The 17584-nt window shown below is 34.6% G+C and overlaps 1 protein-coding gene across 1 annotated transcript; it reads left to right on the forward strand.

Moving 5' to 3' along the window:
* The first annotated feature begins 2639 nt into the window (after positions 1 to 2639).
* Positions 2640 to 17412, forward strand: LOC149774537 (uncharacterized). The gene is made up of 4 exons (XM_089945181.1): positions 2640 to 2680; positions 4880 to 4928; positions 15346 to 15385; positions 16952 to 17412. The coding sequence occupies exons 3-4, from the start codon at positions 15346 to 15348 to the stop codon at positions 17302 to 17304; spliced, it is 393 nt and encodes a 130-aa protein (XP_089801307.1). The 5' UTR covers positions 2640 to 2680; positions 4880 to 4928; the 3' UTR covers positions 17305 to 17412.
* The last annotated feature ends 172 nt before the right edge of the window (positions 17413 to 17584 follow it).

Here is a 17584-nt window from a genome sequence, read left to right on the forward strand (position 1 = left end):
ACGATTATGTAGTTATGTATATGACAGAATTTAAAATCCTTGATTAAATCAATTTACTACTTGATGTCTGAATAAATTACATTAAAAATTATTAAGCATGTGTATATGCCGACAACCACGATCATACAATATAGATGTTAGTTTACCAATTTGTGACTAAACATTCGCCTAATTTATTTGTATGCATGTCTCAGCTTGGTGCCCGAACAAAGGAGGGGGCCGGGGAATGTACTTATAATTGTATTACGTATATAGGTGTGTACGTGTATATCCTTGTTCATATTAAAACTTCAATGCTTTGAACAGCATTACTGCTAGATAATTGATTAATACTACTTTGTTTGGAGGCTTTATCTTTCTTAGTACCGTGTAGGTAATGGACCAAACTGGCATCGTTTTCCTGATATGTTTTTTTTTTATAATTATTAGCACTTCTTGAAAACTTAAATTGATTAGCAAATTTGTGTATGTATTGTGCTAATAGGATATGAGTATTCAAACACAATTTAAGTACAATCTGAGATTAAACAATTAACAACACTGACGAAGTTCAGTCTCTCTACTCATCTATTTATTTTGCATATGTAAGAACTCTATTCTTATGTCTGTTTTTTTCGTTCTGTGTGTCACTTTCTACTAATATATCAGTTTTATTAGCATGGTTTTAAACCAGGTTATATAAAGAAACCCACAAGTTTTAACAAACTTAAATAATTTTATCATGTTGGAATAAAAAGAAAATTTAAGCGAAACTTACACTATTTTGAATAAAATCCAAACTAATTCTAAAATGTTTAATCACAAGTACAAAGAACAGATTTTCCCAAAGATTTTCCTGGTCTTAATTGTGCCGATATACCAAATCCTTGAACATTATCTAATACCACCAGGCTTGACGTATCACAACTGCGTTATTTTAAATTCATTTGAATTAATTCATAATAATTCCAGAATAATCGCTGTTTCACTGCGGCTCCTGCCTACATTTATAAATCATTTTTATGTGATAGATGGCAGTGTCTATAAAATATAAATAATGGACCTTGAGAAGATGTGTTTGGTTTTAAATCATATGCATTCAAATAGTATTCGAGTCCGTGTCGGTCTAATATTCAATATTTATGCTACGCAATCCCACATGTCTAAATGAAGAATAATGACAACAGATGCCCCTCACTTGCCCCCCCCCCCCCCCCATCACTGGTTATGATGATCGACTTGTTACCGAAAGGGTGCAGCTTTACAATCAGGAAGGGTCACTTAATAGGTGGCATCAGTGTAAAACCCATTTTACTCCGGTTTCCTCATAACTAAATATTGTACATACGTTGTATTTTGACTTATCTGCCTTGTTTGAAATTTTGGTATAGTTTGAAATCTCCCAATACTGTGTATATTTACATATAGCACCAATCTTCTCTTACCCCCTCCATTCATACACACAGGTAATGTTAATTATATTAATTACCAGATGGAACCTATGCCAACACATCGAATGTCTTAAGATGTGCGTTACCATTTTCAGGTGAATATCATATCGAAGCTTTTTAATTACATTTTCTGCCAACGTTGCCACCTCTTATTAATCAGTCTCTGAAAATGAGTTAGTGGAGATTTTAGTAAATTATTCTTTCTAAGCAATTCATTACAGACAATGGCATATTCATAGAGCGTGTATTAGTTAAAAGAATAACAATTAAATATGTTATAGGCCAGGATAAAGTACAGCGTGTTTGATAGAACAAATGGCATGTGAATATTTTTCTCTAACCGCCAGATGTGTAATTTCTATCTTGATATTAGAACTGTCTACCTTGCCACACCTGAATCAGTATATATGTCGAGTGATGGACTAACCATTATTTAATATTTCTATGAATTAAAATATGGAAATCGAATTCGTTTGTTTTGCAACTGACACGCAGTTCTCATCTTTGAAAAATAACCTAATATGGAATATCAAAGGAAGTTTTATATGCAGGGTGTAAAACATACAAAGTTAAACTTATTTATAAAAACTAGTTAAATCTTTTGACCTTTGAACTTTGTGTTAGGCCGACTGGTTCAGTGTATATATTTTATTAGGCCCATTTTAATGTTATGTAGCAGTATCATCATATATTGTTAACAGGGATATAAGGAAATATTATCATTGAACATGGACATATTTCCTTCAGACCAGTATGAAGAAGTGAGCCTCGGTATATTATGTACTCTTAACGACAAAAGTCTGTTTAGTTGATTGTATGGTGGTGATATTTCGGAGAACATTGTAAAACCATAAAACCTGATTAGCAAATACTAAATGGCATATTGCCCCTCCTGTATTACCTGTTGTAAAATGCATTCACTTTGTCACATGTATCCTCATTTTAAAGGGCTATAGCACCCACGGTGTTTGGATCAATACGATAATGTTATAATACAAGAAACAATAACATAATCAAGAGGTCTCTGCACCCACCCACCCCAGATCTTCGTTACCTTGGTGTAAACTGCACCTTATCTGTAGATGATTTGATTTATAGAGAACGTATTAGTATCTAAGGTAAATACTTGTCTGGTCAAATCTCTTTACATTTTATTGTTTGTTGATACTGGTAGCAATAGTGATTTGAAGTTATATAAGCCACATTTCAAGATACATTCGGAACAGACGGAGACAATTCTCGGGAACAAGGTAACGACTTGCTTTTGTCTTATTACATTTCTTCTACTTTAGCTGCGGACTTGAAGATTAAATTGAGATTTATAACGTATTTCAGTTTGAAACGATAGTAATATTTAAACTAAATAACAGTAAATTGTGAGGAGGTTTTAAGTATTCTTTATATATTCCGGTCAATGTATTAGTAAACAGCATGTTCTGTGTTTTTTGTAGCTGAAAACTAAACACTTTTTTTCGGTTATTTATCTATAATACAATCCATTACATCTCTACTCCTGTCGACAACATAACTTCTTAGAAGATGATGATTCAACTCTAAACAAACAATAATACAATAAAATAACATTCTTCGTGTGTACAAAAACTAAATATTTCAAAATTAGTCTACCCTTCACTAGTCAAATAAATTAAATTGGCTTTAAATTCCTTCTGTCGTCAGGCAACTTCTAAGAACACAAGTACAAACATAATATAGGTCTCTGCTTTTGCTTCACTTATCAAAATGATATGCTCGGTCGGTAAGTCACTCATTAATTTAAACAAATTTTGGAAATAAGATTTATGTTAGCAAAGAGATGTGATTTAGGGAAAATAAGTGTTGTGTTAAAGACGTATATTAACATAACGGAATAAGATTTTGCATTTAGTGCAACATTATATCTTGTTCGAAATTTAGATGCAAATTGTTTCCATGTCAAAATAGCTTAAGAAATAAATAAAATTTAAGTTTAGATTTCAAAATATTTTAGAAAATTTGCAAATAAAGACGTGAAAATTATATCAAATTGCTGTCTCACACTTTATAAGAAAAGAAACATATAAGATAATATCATTAAAACTGCCTAATTGTTATGCTATTTATAGGCACATGCATATAGAATGCGACTTATATGCCTTTTACCATTTGATTCATTTATATTAGATTACCATTATGCAATCTGACACTTTTGACTTCCATCTAATGACCAAGGTATTTGAATGTAACTGTCACATCTATACCCCACCTCCTATGTTCACAGATGAAGACTAAGATAAGACGAATTTAACATAAAGTATTTATAAAAGAAATAGATGTTCTGTTTTGCACTTCCAAAATAGCTTTATGTTTCAAAGAAAAAACTTGACGTAAATGTTTTGATAAGGCAGATACATTATATTACTAGCAATATCGTGAATTTTTCAGTGGAAAATAGGGTTGGGAAAGTACGAAAAGAAGTTCACAAAACATGAAAGTGTGAAAAGGAAATCCCTAAAGAATGACATCCTATCACTACTGGGAAACATACTTAAATCGAATTTGCAGGGCATTTAACCAACATTATTCCTTGAAGTCTGTAAGTGATTGACTCTTTCAGATTCCAACATCACAGAAATGTTAACTCAAGTCAAGACTAAACCGATATATGTTATGTTTCGTTATTATATGACTTCACTTCTGTTCCTGATATTGTCCATGCACTTAGTGACGGATCCAAATGATAAGCTCATTAGCTTGAATAGTTGTGTCATTGCCAGTGAAATAGTTGGGAAAACATTAGTATACTGCTACATAAATTAAGTGTCACAAATAAAAACACTATTTGGAATAATTAAGTTCCTTTTAACTGTAATGCCGAAAATATGCTACATTTAAACAATTATTATATTATATTTGTAATCACCCTTTGTGTTTACAACTGTTTATAAGATGAAAGAAACAGAATTGTTATGTTCCATTTTAATTTTTGTTGATACTTTCTGCTGGTTGTGTGTTTTAGCAAATCAAGAAATGAATATGTTTAAGCTAAACTTCAGCAGTTAAATTGTGAACTGATAATTTGAATGCATCAAATCTTTCTACTTGATCTTTTGTAAGTAAGTGGACTTAGCCAGAAAGTGTTTCAACAAGACTGAAATCAATGTGACAGTGTCCTCAATACTCTTTTCAATGTCGGCAAGTTTGTAACTTAATTAAGCTCATTATAATGGCGCATTTCAAAGAAATTAAAATCGATGTGATTTTTGTGTTCTTCGTTTATTGATAATCTGCTAAAATTTATAGAATTGTATTGTATATATTGTCTAATTACAATTGTGCCTTAACGCTTTTGAATTTATTGCCGTTTTTTCAATAAAACACTACAGTTTATAAAGACACCTTGTATTGTGATCTCACATAAACCTTACTATATCAAATTCAGTAATGACATTACACAGACTTATATTTCACAGACCAGAAGACCCGAAAGCAGAAATTGAGATTTGTATCAAACAATCAAGGGTGAGTAGCAACATATATATAAGTATCACCATTATTTCCACAATCGGGAGTATTGAAATGCGACGTGTCTATCTATCAGGGCATCCGCCTGTCTATCCATCGTGCATCCTTGACAACATCTCCTACTCACGACAAGGAAGAACACAAAAAACAAAAATGTGTTGATATTTTGTCAAGGTGGAAACCATCTGCGAGATTGATGTTATTTTGATTTTGGACCCAACGGTCCCTGGGAGTTGATCAAAAGTAAAACACGCACAAATTACAATTACAGTTACTGTTAAAATTGTGTTATGGCCAAAATATTTAAGAAGTCCATGAAGTTTATTATCTTGCCATAGCCTTTTAGCAATAAATAACATGTTTGTAGCTTCGTGTTGTTAAAGGTACCGTTGGATCTGATGTGATGGAGGTCTCGGGGGGGATATATTCCCTTGCGCTGGGATTTCCTGGCCACGCTACAGAAGGAGCTATGTTGTTACCTAAGTCTGAGTATTAGTTAACTTTGTATTGGTGCTTAATATCTGAATTTGAGCGTTGTATCTATAGGAATTGCTCTTTTCATGACAGTCTGCTATGTGTTATATTTTCTACATGTTAGCGTAAGCCGGAAATCGTAGAGGAGATGGATAACAGGTGCGATCTCTTGGGCTGGCTTTCAAAGAAGCTATAATTTTGAATATATAAATCTGACTATTGGTTAGTTAACTCTAATTTCTAGATATATGGATCATATTGTTAAATATATTAGTTTGTTGTATGTATGTGTGTGATTGCTTGATATATTTGTTATGTTGTTTATACGGCTGTCTTGGAGGTGTCGTAGCTTGTAATTACTGACTTTAACTCATTTGAATTAGTATAGGATCAGGATGAATAGAGCGAAAAATACTCACTATAATAGGATTTTCTCGCATTTCTACAGAAAGCGTTTAGGCTTTTGAAAATAGTGTAACGTCGCTCCCTTAGTAAGAGGGGTGGTTAATTGGATTTGGCTGACGTTATCTAGAAAGCTGTTCCTTAAAGGACAAAATTACCCATACATATATGTATACTTCAGTCTCCAGACGTATATAAAATTACCTCACATTACACAGACCATGTTGGCTATCAAACTACTGCGTAAATCCGACTTAGTGCAGTAGGACATTGACTGCGCTTTCAGTGGCAGATCTTAAATTACCACGTGAGCGTCTATCGAATATTTCCGTATTCTTTTAGATATGCTACTACATGTTCGATTACTATTGCATGACATTTCACATATTGTAACTCACATCATTCCTTAACATACGATATCATTAAAACATTACAAAATCATATATAACTAGGTAAGTATCGTTAACCCAAGATAATCTGTATCGTCCTAACAAATAATGGGAAATTATTTCATATAACCCTATGACCTCCTACACATTTATACATTTGGATCGCATGCAATCAGTTCTGCCAATGCACTAATAAGTGCAAAACTAAAAGGTAAATTTCGTAACAATTCTAGCATCAACACTTTCCATGAAATGTAATAAACAATACATAATATGTAAACCTACTCGTAGCAAACACATTGGCATGAAACAAACAATCAAATAATAAAATATTACGTGAAACTAATGTTGTGTACATTATTGCTGTTCTCTTTCAGAAATTGTGCCTCCTAGCACGAAAGGAAAGCAATGACTTCTTTAGGCCTCTTGCAAGGTCAAAACTACACTACATCTTTCAGGAAATTTTAGATAAATGAATGTCGACTAAGTTTGTCACTTTAAAATCTGATTGCTTATAAAGTGCATGACTATTATGCCTAATCGTAGGCAGCTGTCCCTAATTTTTCCCACAGAAATAATTCCCTTCGTCTGAACGACGATGGGTAACAATTTTCCTTTTAAACTATGACAAGTTGACATAGGTTCCTACCACGCGGTCATGGTTGGTAGCTCAAATGTTTACATTCTAATGACCGCGTTCAGATACCCCGGTCAATTTCAATGAGTTTGAATACTGCCCTTCTGAAGTTTACACTGACATTGGTGAATGGAACGAAGAAAGGTCGAAGTGACCCTTCGCAAAAACTTGTATGGCTTAAGTGCGATACATTTTTAATTATCAATGCATTCAGTTTTAAAGTTCACTCCAATACAAAATTCGACACTTCGCATAGGCCCCGTTTTAAGAGTAAAATCAGGGATTTTGCTCGCCGAATTTCGAAGCTGTATTTCCAGCTATTGTTTACATGTCCTGAAGTGACCCCTTTACCTCCGCATCAATTAGTATACTGAAATAATCTGCTCCTACACTGGCGCTCCTCTTTATGTAACGCAATTGAACTTGATATTACTGGAGAAATAATGACCATCTCATTAAATATCCGTTTGTCAATTTAGTTTGGGCCACATAAGCAAGTGGTTGGGTGTCAGTTTCCATAATGAACTTGTGCCCATACAGATGGCGCTGGAAGTTAGAGACCCCAAAGATAATCGTTAAGCATTCCCTTTCGGTAGCAGATTAATTACGCTCTACTGAAGACAACTTCCTGCTACGATAATCAACCGAAAAAAAGTTCCCATCATGTTCTTGCAGTAAACCTGCACCAAGACCCCTGTTAGAAGCGTCGTTACTTGATATAAAGTCCTTTGTCACGTCCGGTAGTCTCACTACGGCGTTTGATGTTAACCTATCCTTCAACGTCTAATATGCAGTCTCGTAAGCGTCTGTCCAAATAACCTTCGTCGGAGCCTTCTTCCTTGTCAAGTCAGTTAACGGACTATCAATAGTCCCTACAATATATATGCTTTAATAACCTGCAAGTCCTAAAACGATTGTACTTGTGGCTTCGTAGTTTGACGTGCGGTGTGTCGACTTTAGTACTGCCTGGTGTTAATGTATCCTCACTGAGTTTGTGTGTCCTAGATAAGTCAGTCTTCGAAATCCTATGTGACATTTAGATGGTCGGCCAGTGACCCCTGTCTAAGTCGTTCTGAATTTTTCTCAGTAAGACCACTTATTCTTCTCATGTAGGTGTCGCCAATAACAAATAGTCCATGAAATCTGAAACTCCGGTCCTTCTTAAAGATTCTAGCAGTTTCCTTATCATCCTCGTAAAAAATGTTGGGTGCATTCTGGACCACGAACGGCATGACTACCAATGGTATGTCCTATCTGGTGTTGCAAAGGCAAGATTTGGACGGTCTTCCTTACGAACTGGAATTGGCCAATATCCCTTGGCCAGGTCTATTTTAGTGGAATATTTGGCTTTCGTTACTTGGGCAAATATGGACTCAGGATCCCGTAAAATTTTGATAATTTCCGATAATGGACACAAAAGCTGTGATCAGCATCCTTCATTTGGAACAAAACAGCTGAAGAAGTATATCCAGATTTGGCTGGTTCAATGACCCTTAAGTCAAGCATAGTTCTAATTTCGTCCCGTACAGTTTCTTGCTTCGCACGAGGTAGTGGATAGGTAGTGGATAGGGTTTCAGTTTCACAGGCGTTTCATTCAGCAGCTTCAAACTGAACTCTTCCATATCCGTCACGTCTGCTCTTTCTGTCAAGACATTTGAGTAGTCGTGGAGTATCTCCTTCACCTCTTCACGTTGTTCTGACGTTAACTATACGTCACGGACAACGCCGACGTAGGTTTCAACCCTTTTCAAAGGACAACTAGGACATACTTCTTCCACTCCTCCGTTGTTGCAAGGTTCTTCGGTTACAACTGTAGCAACCACGACCTCAGTGGGTGTATCACTTTCACGATAGCGTTTAAGAAGGTTAACGTGGTACAACTTCTCTTTATCTCCTACCCTGACACGGTAATTATGTCCACCCTTCTTTTCCGTTACAAAGAATGATCCCCTCCAGGATACTTGTTCTCCACTGGTAACAACAACAACATCTTGTCACCCACTTCAAATTTCCGTTCCTTCGCCTTATTGTTGTAGTACTTGGTTTGATGTCCCGGTACGTCACATAGATTATTCTTGGCCATGTTGCAAACTTCCTCCAGTTTGTTACGGAGATCAACAACATACTGATACGTAGTCCGTACAACCTGTGATGCTTTTTCATTCGTCCACAACTGTTTCATTACAGCCATGAGTCCTCTCACTGTCCTCCCATAAACTATTACTGTTCTCTTTCAGAAGATGTGCGTCCTATCACTAAAACTTTTACAAGACGACAACCTGGTCGTTTTCTTGTTTAAAGCCGAAGCCACTAATATCTTTAGGCTTCCCCACACTCAAAACGACACTTATTCTTTCAGGAAATTTCAGACTAAAGAATTTCAACGAAGGTCGTCACTTTAAAATATGTTTGCTTCTAAAATGGACGCCTTAATTTATTCTGCTCACTGGTAGGCAGCAGTCCTCAATATTTCCCAAAGAAATAATTTCTTTCATCAGATTCGACAGCTCAGAACTTTGAAAGACGATGAAAAACTATTTGCCTTTTATAAAAGTTACAAGTTGGCATAGGTTCCTTCAAAGATGTTAGGGTGGGTAGATCAAATGTTTACTTTCTAAGCACCGTGTTAAGATACCCCGGTCAATTTCACTTAGATGGAAATCTGCCCCTTTGAAGTGTACACTCACATTGGAAAATATGAACGAAGAAAGGTCGAAATGACCCTTCACAACGAATTTTTTGGCTTAAATGCGATACAATTGTAATGCTCAGTGCGTTCATATTTAAAGTTCACTGCAATTCAATATTCGACACTTCACCAATAGGTTATGTCAGTTTTCAAAAATGTAAGAGGGTGGTGTTTTTTTTTAAAAAAAAGATCTTGAATATTTGAGACCACTGTGATATTTCACTCCTAAATGTTGATTATAACATTCTAAGCAAACATCTAGAAGATTAAGGACAATTATGTCTAGGATTATTAACGTTATTCAAAAATGTGGGGAACAAGGGATGGACAATCAAACTAATATTCGGACAGTTCATAGAATATACTATTGGAATATACAAGGACGAGGAGGAGCTGTGATATCAGTTGATGAAGGGAAAGCGTTTGAAAGAAATGAGAAATACTATTTAGATGCCGTCCTGGACTACTTTGGCTTCATAAAAAAAATTTCGAAAGTGGACCAATATAATTTGCACAAACATATTCTTGAGAGTACAGCCAAATGGAGCAAACAACCATATTATTCAAAGTCGAAAGATCGGTCTAACAGGGATGCCCGATGTCAATCCTATAATACATAAAATCAGTTCAATCCTAACGCTCCAAAGTAAGAAATGGTGATGTAACGGAATTCGAATACCTAAATGGTTAAAGGAGTTTAAATGCTACAGCATACTAACGATTGTACCAATGTTATCACCGACTCAGACTAATTTAATCACCGACACGTTTCTTTTAAAATGTAGTGAAAAATTAGTGACTAAAATTAATCATAACAAAATCGGCATCTTACTTATAGGAAACTGGAGAGGAAATCGTCTCAGACATTTTCCCATTTAATTAAGATAAATGTCAAAGCATTAGGAGTGAAGCTTGGCAAAAATGCAAAGCTAGAAAACTATAAAACTATCAAGAAAAAAAGATGAATGAAAAAATGACAATCTTGTGACTTATGCCACTCAGTATTATGGAGCGTTATGTAGCAAAGACGTATATAGGAACAACACTGTAACTAAAATAATCGAAGTACTTAGACTATACCAATATATCAAGACATTAGCTGTGAAATGTATGGAAAATAATAATGTATGGGATGCGAAATTTTATTCAAATGTATACGATATAATACCGAAATCACAAGCATTAAAGTGCATTGGCGACACAAGAAAGTTTTATGGAAATAAGTCTGGGAAAACTGGGCAATGAAAAAATCTTTTAAGAAAACAAAACTTGCTTCTAAGTACCTACATGATTTCTGGCTAATGGGGGAAGTCACCATACGGTGTCATATGATTAAAAGAAAGCCGAAACGTCCGGTGTACGAAATGGGTGAATTTACAGAAAGAAAACCAAACATATGATCACACAATATCTCAAAAACAAAGCGGAGAGAGACGTATTTAAAATTAGGATTCAACAAAAAGTAATATTACACGACTACAATCATATGTGTTGACAAGCACTCATACTTGAAAGAAGAGACCAAACTATGACAATATGATCTTTAACGACTCTACATCTGATATAAGTCCTCTGTAGGAGATGGGATACAGGAAGCCAGTCCACTTAGGGGGTATTACCAGCCTGTGAGCAAACTGGAAGCCAGTCTCTTGCATGTCTAGATCTTTCGTGGAGGGGCCACCTCGAAAAAAGAGAAACCAAAGACATCTAAAAAAAAGAAATTTAAGAATGATATTATAATAAATTTGGAGTATGTGCATTTTGTTATAGCGCCAACATTTAAAGGAATTCGTACATTTTTTTTCGATCAATTGTTGGAAGATTGACACTCTGTCCAATGCAAATAATACTTAGCCCGAACTAACTAGCCAGTTACTACGGGCAAACGTAACGGAGTGAAGTATTAGTGAGTTTTATGATGCCATGTTTTACTTTTAGTGAATTCAGGTCAGTAACGCATGCGTGTCCCTGTCGTACCATAGTCCCTATTCAAATCTAATTGTGTACATTGTTGGTGTGATTGCAGTTGCAGTATTTATGATAGGAGACAGGTAAATCGCACAATGAAATAAACAAGACGGGACTCGACAGTTACCGTTTATGTCGCCATGGTTGAAAACGTGATGTAGTTTTACTGGCGGATGTGGCTCGAAACCATGAATTGACTTGGCTAAGGTGGCGTAGTAAAGAAAGTTCCCTTTGTTACGGGATAGTTGTATAATTTATACAGCGTGAACTGCTGACGATACGGAAACTTGATGAAGAGAAACCATGCAGATGTGCGGTTGATATACAGTCGGAAATGTGTGAGATCTTTGGTCTGGCATTGAATAGAGTAAATTTTAAATATAGAATGGACACATTGGGCTTTCTAATCTATAACTGAAGTTGTATTAAAACCTTTGGAAATTTGAGGAGACTTATGGCCTCAGTCTTGTAAGAATATCTTGTTTTATCCTTTTAATATATTGTATAACACCTAACTTCTGCTATACCGAAAAAGAGAAACTCACTGAAGTAACATAGCTTTAATAACTGATGTAGGTACAATACGTACTACAAACCGCGGCAGGGGACTATGGGGAAGGGGAAGTAATATGCATAGAGACACAGGGCTTCACCAAAAGGCAAAATGGAACAGGCCTACGACGAAACAGGAGAAAAACTAAATCCGAAATATATGGATACACAAATATACAGATCAAGGGACCACAATCACAAATTAAAACAAACGTTTTATACATGTACCAACCACACACATGCACTCAAGTACTCCGACAAGAAAATGTACATACAATAAAAAGAATATTTAGTACCAAATCAAATTTTACTATATAATGAAAAAACGCGTTTACTGTTTGTCCTTTTGTATCTGGCCTTATATGATTAAGCCACTAAATTTCTTATGTGCCTATAATTTGAAAGGAGCGTGATATAAAATGAGCTCTTATAGGTGAACTGAGAGATAATAACAAACGCACTGCATACGCAAACATCTAAGACACAAGGTAGGATTTATTTTGAATTGTATTTGTTGTATTTTGTACCATCACAAAAATTTGTCTCTCAATTAGGATATATAACATAAGAAAGGGAAAACTTGAACATGAAACCTACTGGGAACAAAAGAAAATAAACCAACACAAATGAATAATACGTACCTGTATTTTTGATTCGTTTAACCATATAAACCAAACTAGAAAATCACCATTTTAATTTGTCTTAAAGCCAGACTTTACGCAATCACAGGGAAAGCGTACACTGATTATAGCAAACAAACGTATTAAACAACAGGACAGTAGGAAGATCCTTTGGCCAAGATCACTAATTAAGGAGACCCATCAACGAGAAACTAACCTATGACATGTGCCTGTGGAAGATTGTACGACATATATAATCTCAAACTATTTAGAACACGGAAAGAAAATTTGGGATAACTGAGACCAGGATCCTTAATACGTACTGACCCGTCAAAACTACTGCCAAAATAATGAACCCCAATTCACAAAATGCATTTCCATAAATTTTTATATCTAAATTATATTTTTTCTATCGGAAAACAACAAAAAGAACATTGGGGGAACACCAACATATAAAAAGACTTTAGAAAGTTTGGCCCTATGTGGGGGGGGGGGGGCTGGAGGGGGGGGGTCCCAACGGTTACTAGCTAACATAGCTAGGACTCTGAGATAGGCACACAAAGAAATAATTTTGTTAATCTAGTAGTTTGTGAGTAAGTCTGATGGATAGGAGGATTGGTGATCAATTTGTGTGTGTGTGTGTGTGTGTGTGTGTGTGTGTCTGTGTCTTTAATTTAGCTTTAACAATTTTTTGATCATATCGCTGCGATGTCTGCATTCTGCCAGTTATAATGATGTCTAGCACTTGGGTATCATATCACAATTATATGGCACCCAGTCACGTTGTTTCTGACACCAGGCCGACCAGTCCTAACACTAACTTCTTAATACTGAGCTCCTAGCGAGGCAGCTGTTAGTACCATTTAAATAAGTCATTGGCATGATTTGGCCCGATTTCGAACCCTCGACGGACGCTCTACCCACTAGACCACCGGAGCAGTCGGTGGTCTATTTGTGATTTCTTTTTGTTTGTGGTTTGTAGGTAGAGTAAAGTGCTTCTAAAAGTGAAGCGTATGTGTGCATTGACCTAGCTCAACCCACAAATCCCCAAAATAAAATAAATTTAAAAGTTGTTGATAAGGGAATTGATGGGTTAGGGTTTAGAAAAATAAAAATACAATACATGATGTTAAATAGTTCAGCATATAGGTTTTAAACACTCATAATGTATCATTTAATTGAATAAAAAAGACATTTACGAACATACTTAAGACTGTCGATTTGTTTGCCATATTACCATATTCTCCTTTATGTTCATGTGTTAACCTTTACAAATACACAGACTAAAGAACACAAGTGAACATAAATATGCCGACAGCAAAAGGAGGTGGCTTACATGTTATGAGCAATAATATTCCTTATACGAAGGCAAATCAAACACCTGTCAAGATCAGTCGCGTAAATTCAGCATCAAAGCGGACCAATGTTATTAAGCAAATCGGTCATTAAAGTACATGTGTATGTTAGCTTTCTTAAAATACTGTCAATAAAGTTGAACTATCTATTACTTTTCTGACGAATATTGCAATAACGACTTTAAAAATAGTCTTTTGCGGGGTGGTGGTGGTGGTGGGGGGGGGTGTATGGTGTAGAACAAGTCAGTTATAATGAATAGCCTGCCAAACGTTACGACTCTGTGGTCTTAAACTTTGTAAAAGAAAAGAGTGAAAACCAACAAGTATGGTAAAATTCAAAATAAAATGTATTTATCTTAAATATGAAGTAACTCAGAGTATAGTGAATGAAATCAAAATAGCCCTCAGGTGTCTATCACAGATCCAATAGTATCGAGTATTCCAAATAAGTTCCTATGGTGATAGAAATAAAGTTCAATTATAAAACTGATATGCCACTAGTTTTGATGTATCATACTGATAACATCCAACTGTCTGCAAATGGATTTACAATAATTTCAAAGCCTCTTCCAAATTCCTAAATCTGAGGGCTTTGTAATTCCAATGAATAACTGAAATAAATGAATAAATCCTCTCAAATGATCACCAATATTTGTCTCTTTTGTCTCTTCTAAGACTGATGTTTTTGCATAGAATTAATAGTTTTCAGTCACTTATTCCTGATATTAAAAATAAAAGCGCAGTTTCAGAAGGTCGAATAATCATTTCGAAATCACTAACTTTCATACGTTTAAGTACTTTATCAGGTAGCCAATCCGAAAGTATGTCACATGGATTATCCAAAGGGGATTTCCATCAAGATTTCTTCTAAAGCCTACTATGTTACAATGACACAATAACATGTTTGATCCTAGCATGAAACTATAATGTGTTTACTCGAACGAAATGACCTCATCCTAGAGCATAAACTTACAACATACAAAACAAGTGTTACAAATGTTATAACTAAATGACTATTTCAATCTATATTCATGAACATTAACACAAATGATATAGGTGTACATAACAAAAGTTTTTTGCAACATTGCTGTAAATGTAAATATTCGTGACTCCGACCATAACTAACGTTCTCTTACGAATATTTTTGCGAAACAATGTACATATCAAGAGACAATAGTTATTGTATTCGTAAAAAATTTGATTACGAAAACAATAGGTTCCGATATATGTACTCTATCAAAGAATATTGTGTAAATATAGTGCTGTGCAAAATGAGATTTAATATATAATGTATACGTTTCATCCACTTCAGACTTTTTACTTTATAGATGGCCAAACTGAAAGCTCTGTTTGTGGTATTCATAACAGGTAAGATATTTGATCTCTTCTTTTCGGAAATCCTTTGATATTGTTGCTCTCCTTAATTTTATCTATCTCCTTCGGTTTCCATTTTAAATTTGATTTCCTCATGTACTTCAATTTCTTTTCTAAACAAGCATTGGTCCTGATGAGGTCACATTCTTTACTCTGAATACGAGGTTTTCCTTCTGAGCATTTAGTGATAAAGAATTTTAACTTTTATTTCAAACCTTTTTACATGGTGCAGCGCGGAATGTTTTTATTTTCAAGCTTAGAAAATATCCACCACATGATTCGAGAACCTTGGGATATATATAGTAGCTACACACACACACACACACACACATACATTTTAGTATTGTCTTAACTCCTGGATTTAAGCCTTCCCCCAAGAAAAATGGACTTCTGATTGCTCAGTTGGCGAGATGGTATAAATAGTAAAAGAAGTCAAACAACAATGTGAACAACAAAAGTCCAGCATAACTATGGTGTCCTTTTCTAAATATCTGAATTCGTCTCCATTGTATTATCAGAGGTTGTGATTTATGATCATTGAAGTACACATTATAACTAGAATATTCTATTGAAACCAAAGTAAAGTGTTCTAAATGGATAATAAAAATGCGCCACTTGTCGTTGGCGTTAAGCATATATATATATATATATATATATATATATATATATATATATATATATATATATATACATATGCATTCCGAAAAAACATTTTTTTTATAGAAAAAAGATATTTTAGATTTCGATTAGTAAAGTTTAATTGTGGTTCAGTGCACTCCGTCCTCTCTACTTGCATATGTAAAAATGTAATCGTCTAGCCATTAAAAATGAGCCTAAAAGCATAGTCAGACAATAAATAAATCTTTCACAAGATCATATTTATAATGTACAAACGTAAATAGCATCTTTTTGGAATATAAGGATTATTAAGTATTTTTTAAATGCTGGCTTTCAAAATTAAACATTTGAACTGAACGTTTTCTTCTAAGTCCCATTTCTTAAATGGGTGCTTACCATTATTGAAATCCTCGTCGTTCACGAATTAAAATTATAGATTAATGCCATGCAGTTACTGTCAGTATCTTTAAAAACTATTAACTCTCAATAATTTATATTAGACAGAAAGTATGCATTAATACTAAATACAGATAACTTCTCATTGATGCATAGTAATTCTTCAAAGAAGAAATTAAAACATGGCGTTTTCATTTGTACAGATTAACCACTTTAAATGTAAAAGTATTCTTCTATGCCTTTCGAGAATAGCTGATCTTGTACGTTTATGGTATGCGTTAATGACAATAATGTATTATTACAACTAATAAATCGAGAGAAAGTTCGTTTTAACAATGTTCGTATAATATTAATAACAATATATGGGACTTATTTCGGTAATTTTTTAAATCTTATCGTAAAGAACGGAATTTCGTGTAATTTCTTTTCTTATTAAATCGAGTAGACTCTATTGACAAATCTATGTGTATATATGTATTCACGATATTATAATGGAAAGCGTAAAACGTTTAAACTTGGACTATTCCTTACATGTTTTTCTTGCAGTCTTCTCGGTAACGACAACCGCGACATCAACGACACCTGCAACCAATGTGGACATTTCCACAACTGATGCTGTTAGTACACGTACAGTGAGTGAGGTTATATCGACGGGTACGACACCTACGGCACCCACAACACCTGCAATCAAAGAGGACTCTACGACAAATAACAATATTATGCCTTCGTCAAGTGCAGTGAGTGAGCTAACCTCCACGGGAAAAGAATCATCCTCTAACGATACAGCAAGTGAAAATAATGGGGTTGAGCCAGTGTCATTTAACCGAGTTTTGTTTTTTATCTTGCTCGTTAGTCACATTCCTTGTTGGAAATTACAGATTGTTTTTACAGATGTGTAAGTTAAAGGCGTATCAAATGTATGTATTGTTGATAAGGTCAGAAGCTTCATGGTGCATCAAAAAGATTAGTAGTAGATGCTACTTTCATAAATAAATACATAGAAACTATGTGTGTCCCTTTTTCTTCGTCAAAACAGATTGCAATTCAGCATTAATTAATGCTATGAAAGTACGTACTATTGATCTGTAACTGCATATTTTATAATTTTATAATCATATCAAACACTTTACCGCTATAATCTATATCATTAATTAATACATGATTTGTCATAGGATGTTT

The sequence above is a fragment of the Sinohyriopsis cumingii genome, unplaced genomic scaffold (assembly GCF_028554795.1).
Source record: "Sinohyriopsis cumingii isolate HCF-2022 unplaced genomic scaffold, ASM2855479v2 utg000229l, whole genome shotgun sequence".
NCBI lineage: Eukaryota > Metazoa > Mollusca > Bivalvia > Unionida > Unionidae > Sinohyriopsis > Sinohyriopsis cumingii.

Bases quoted from the DNA above. Each gene is read 5' to 3' on its own strand.
- LOC149774537 (XM_089945181.1), top strand. From the start codon at position 15,346: ATGGCCAAACTGAAAGCTCTGTTTGTGGTATTCATAACAG. The intron at 15,386-16,951 runs GTAAGATATTTG...TTTTTCTTGCAG, and splicing joins GTTTGTGGTATTCATAACAG to TCTTCTCGGTAACGACAACC.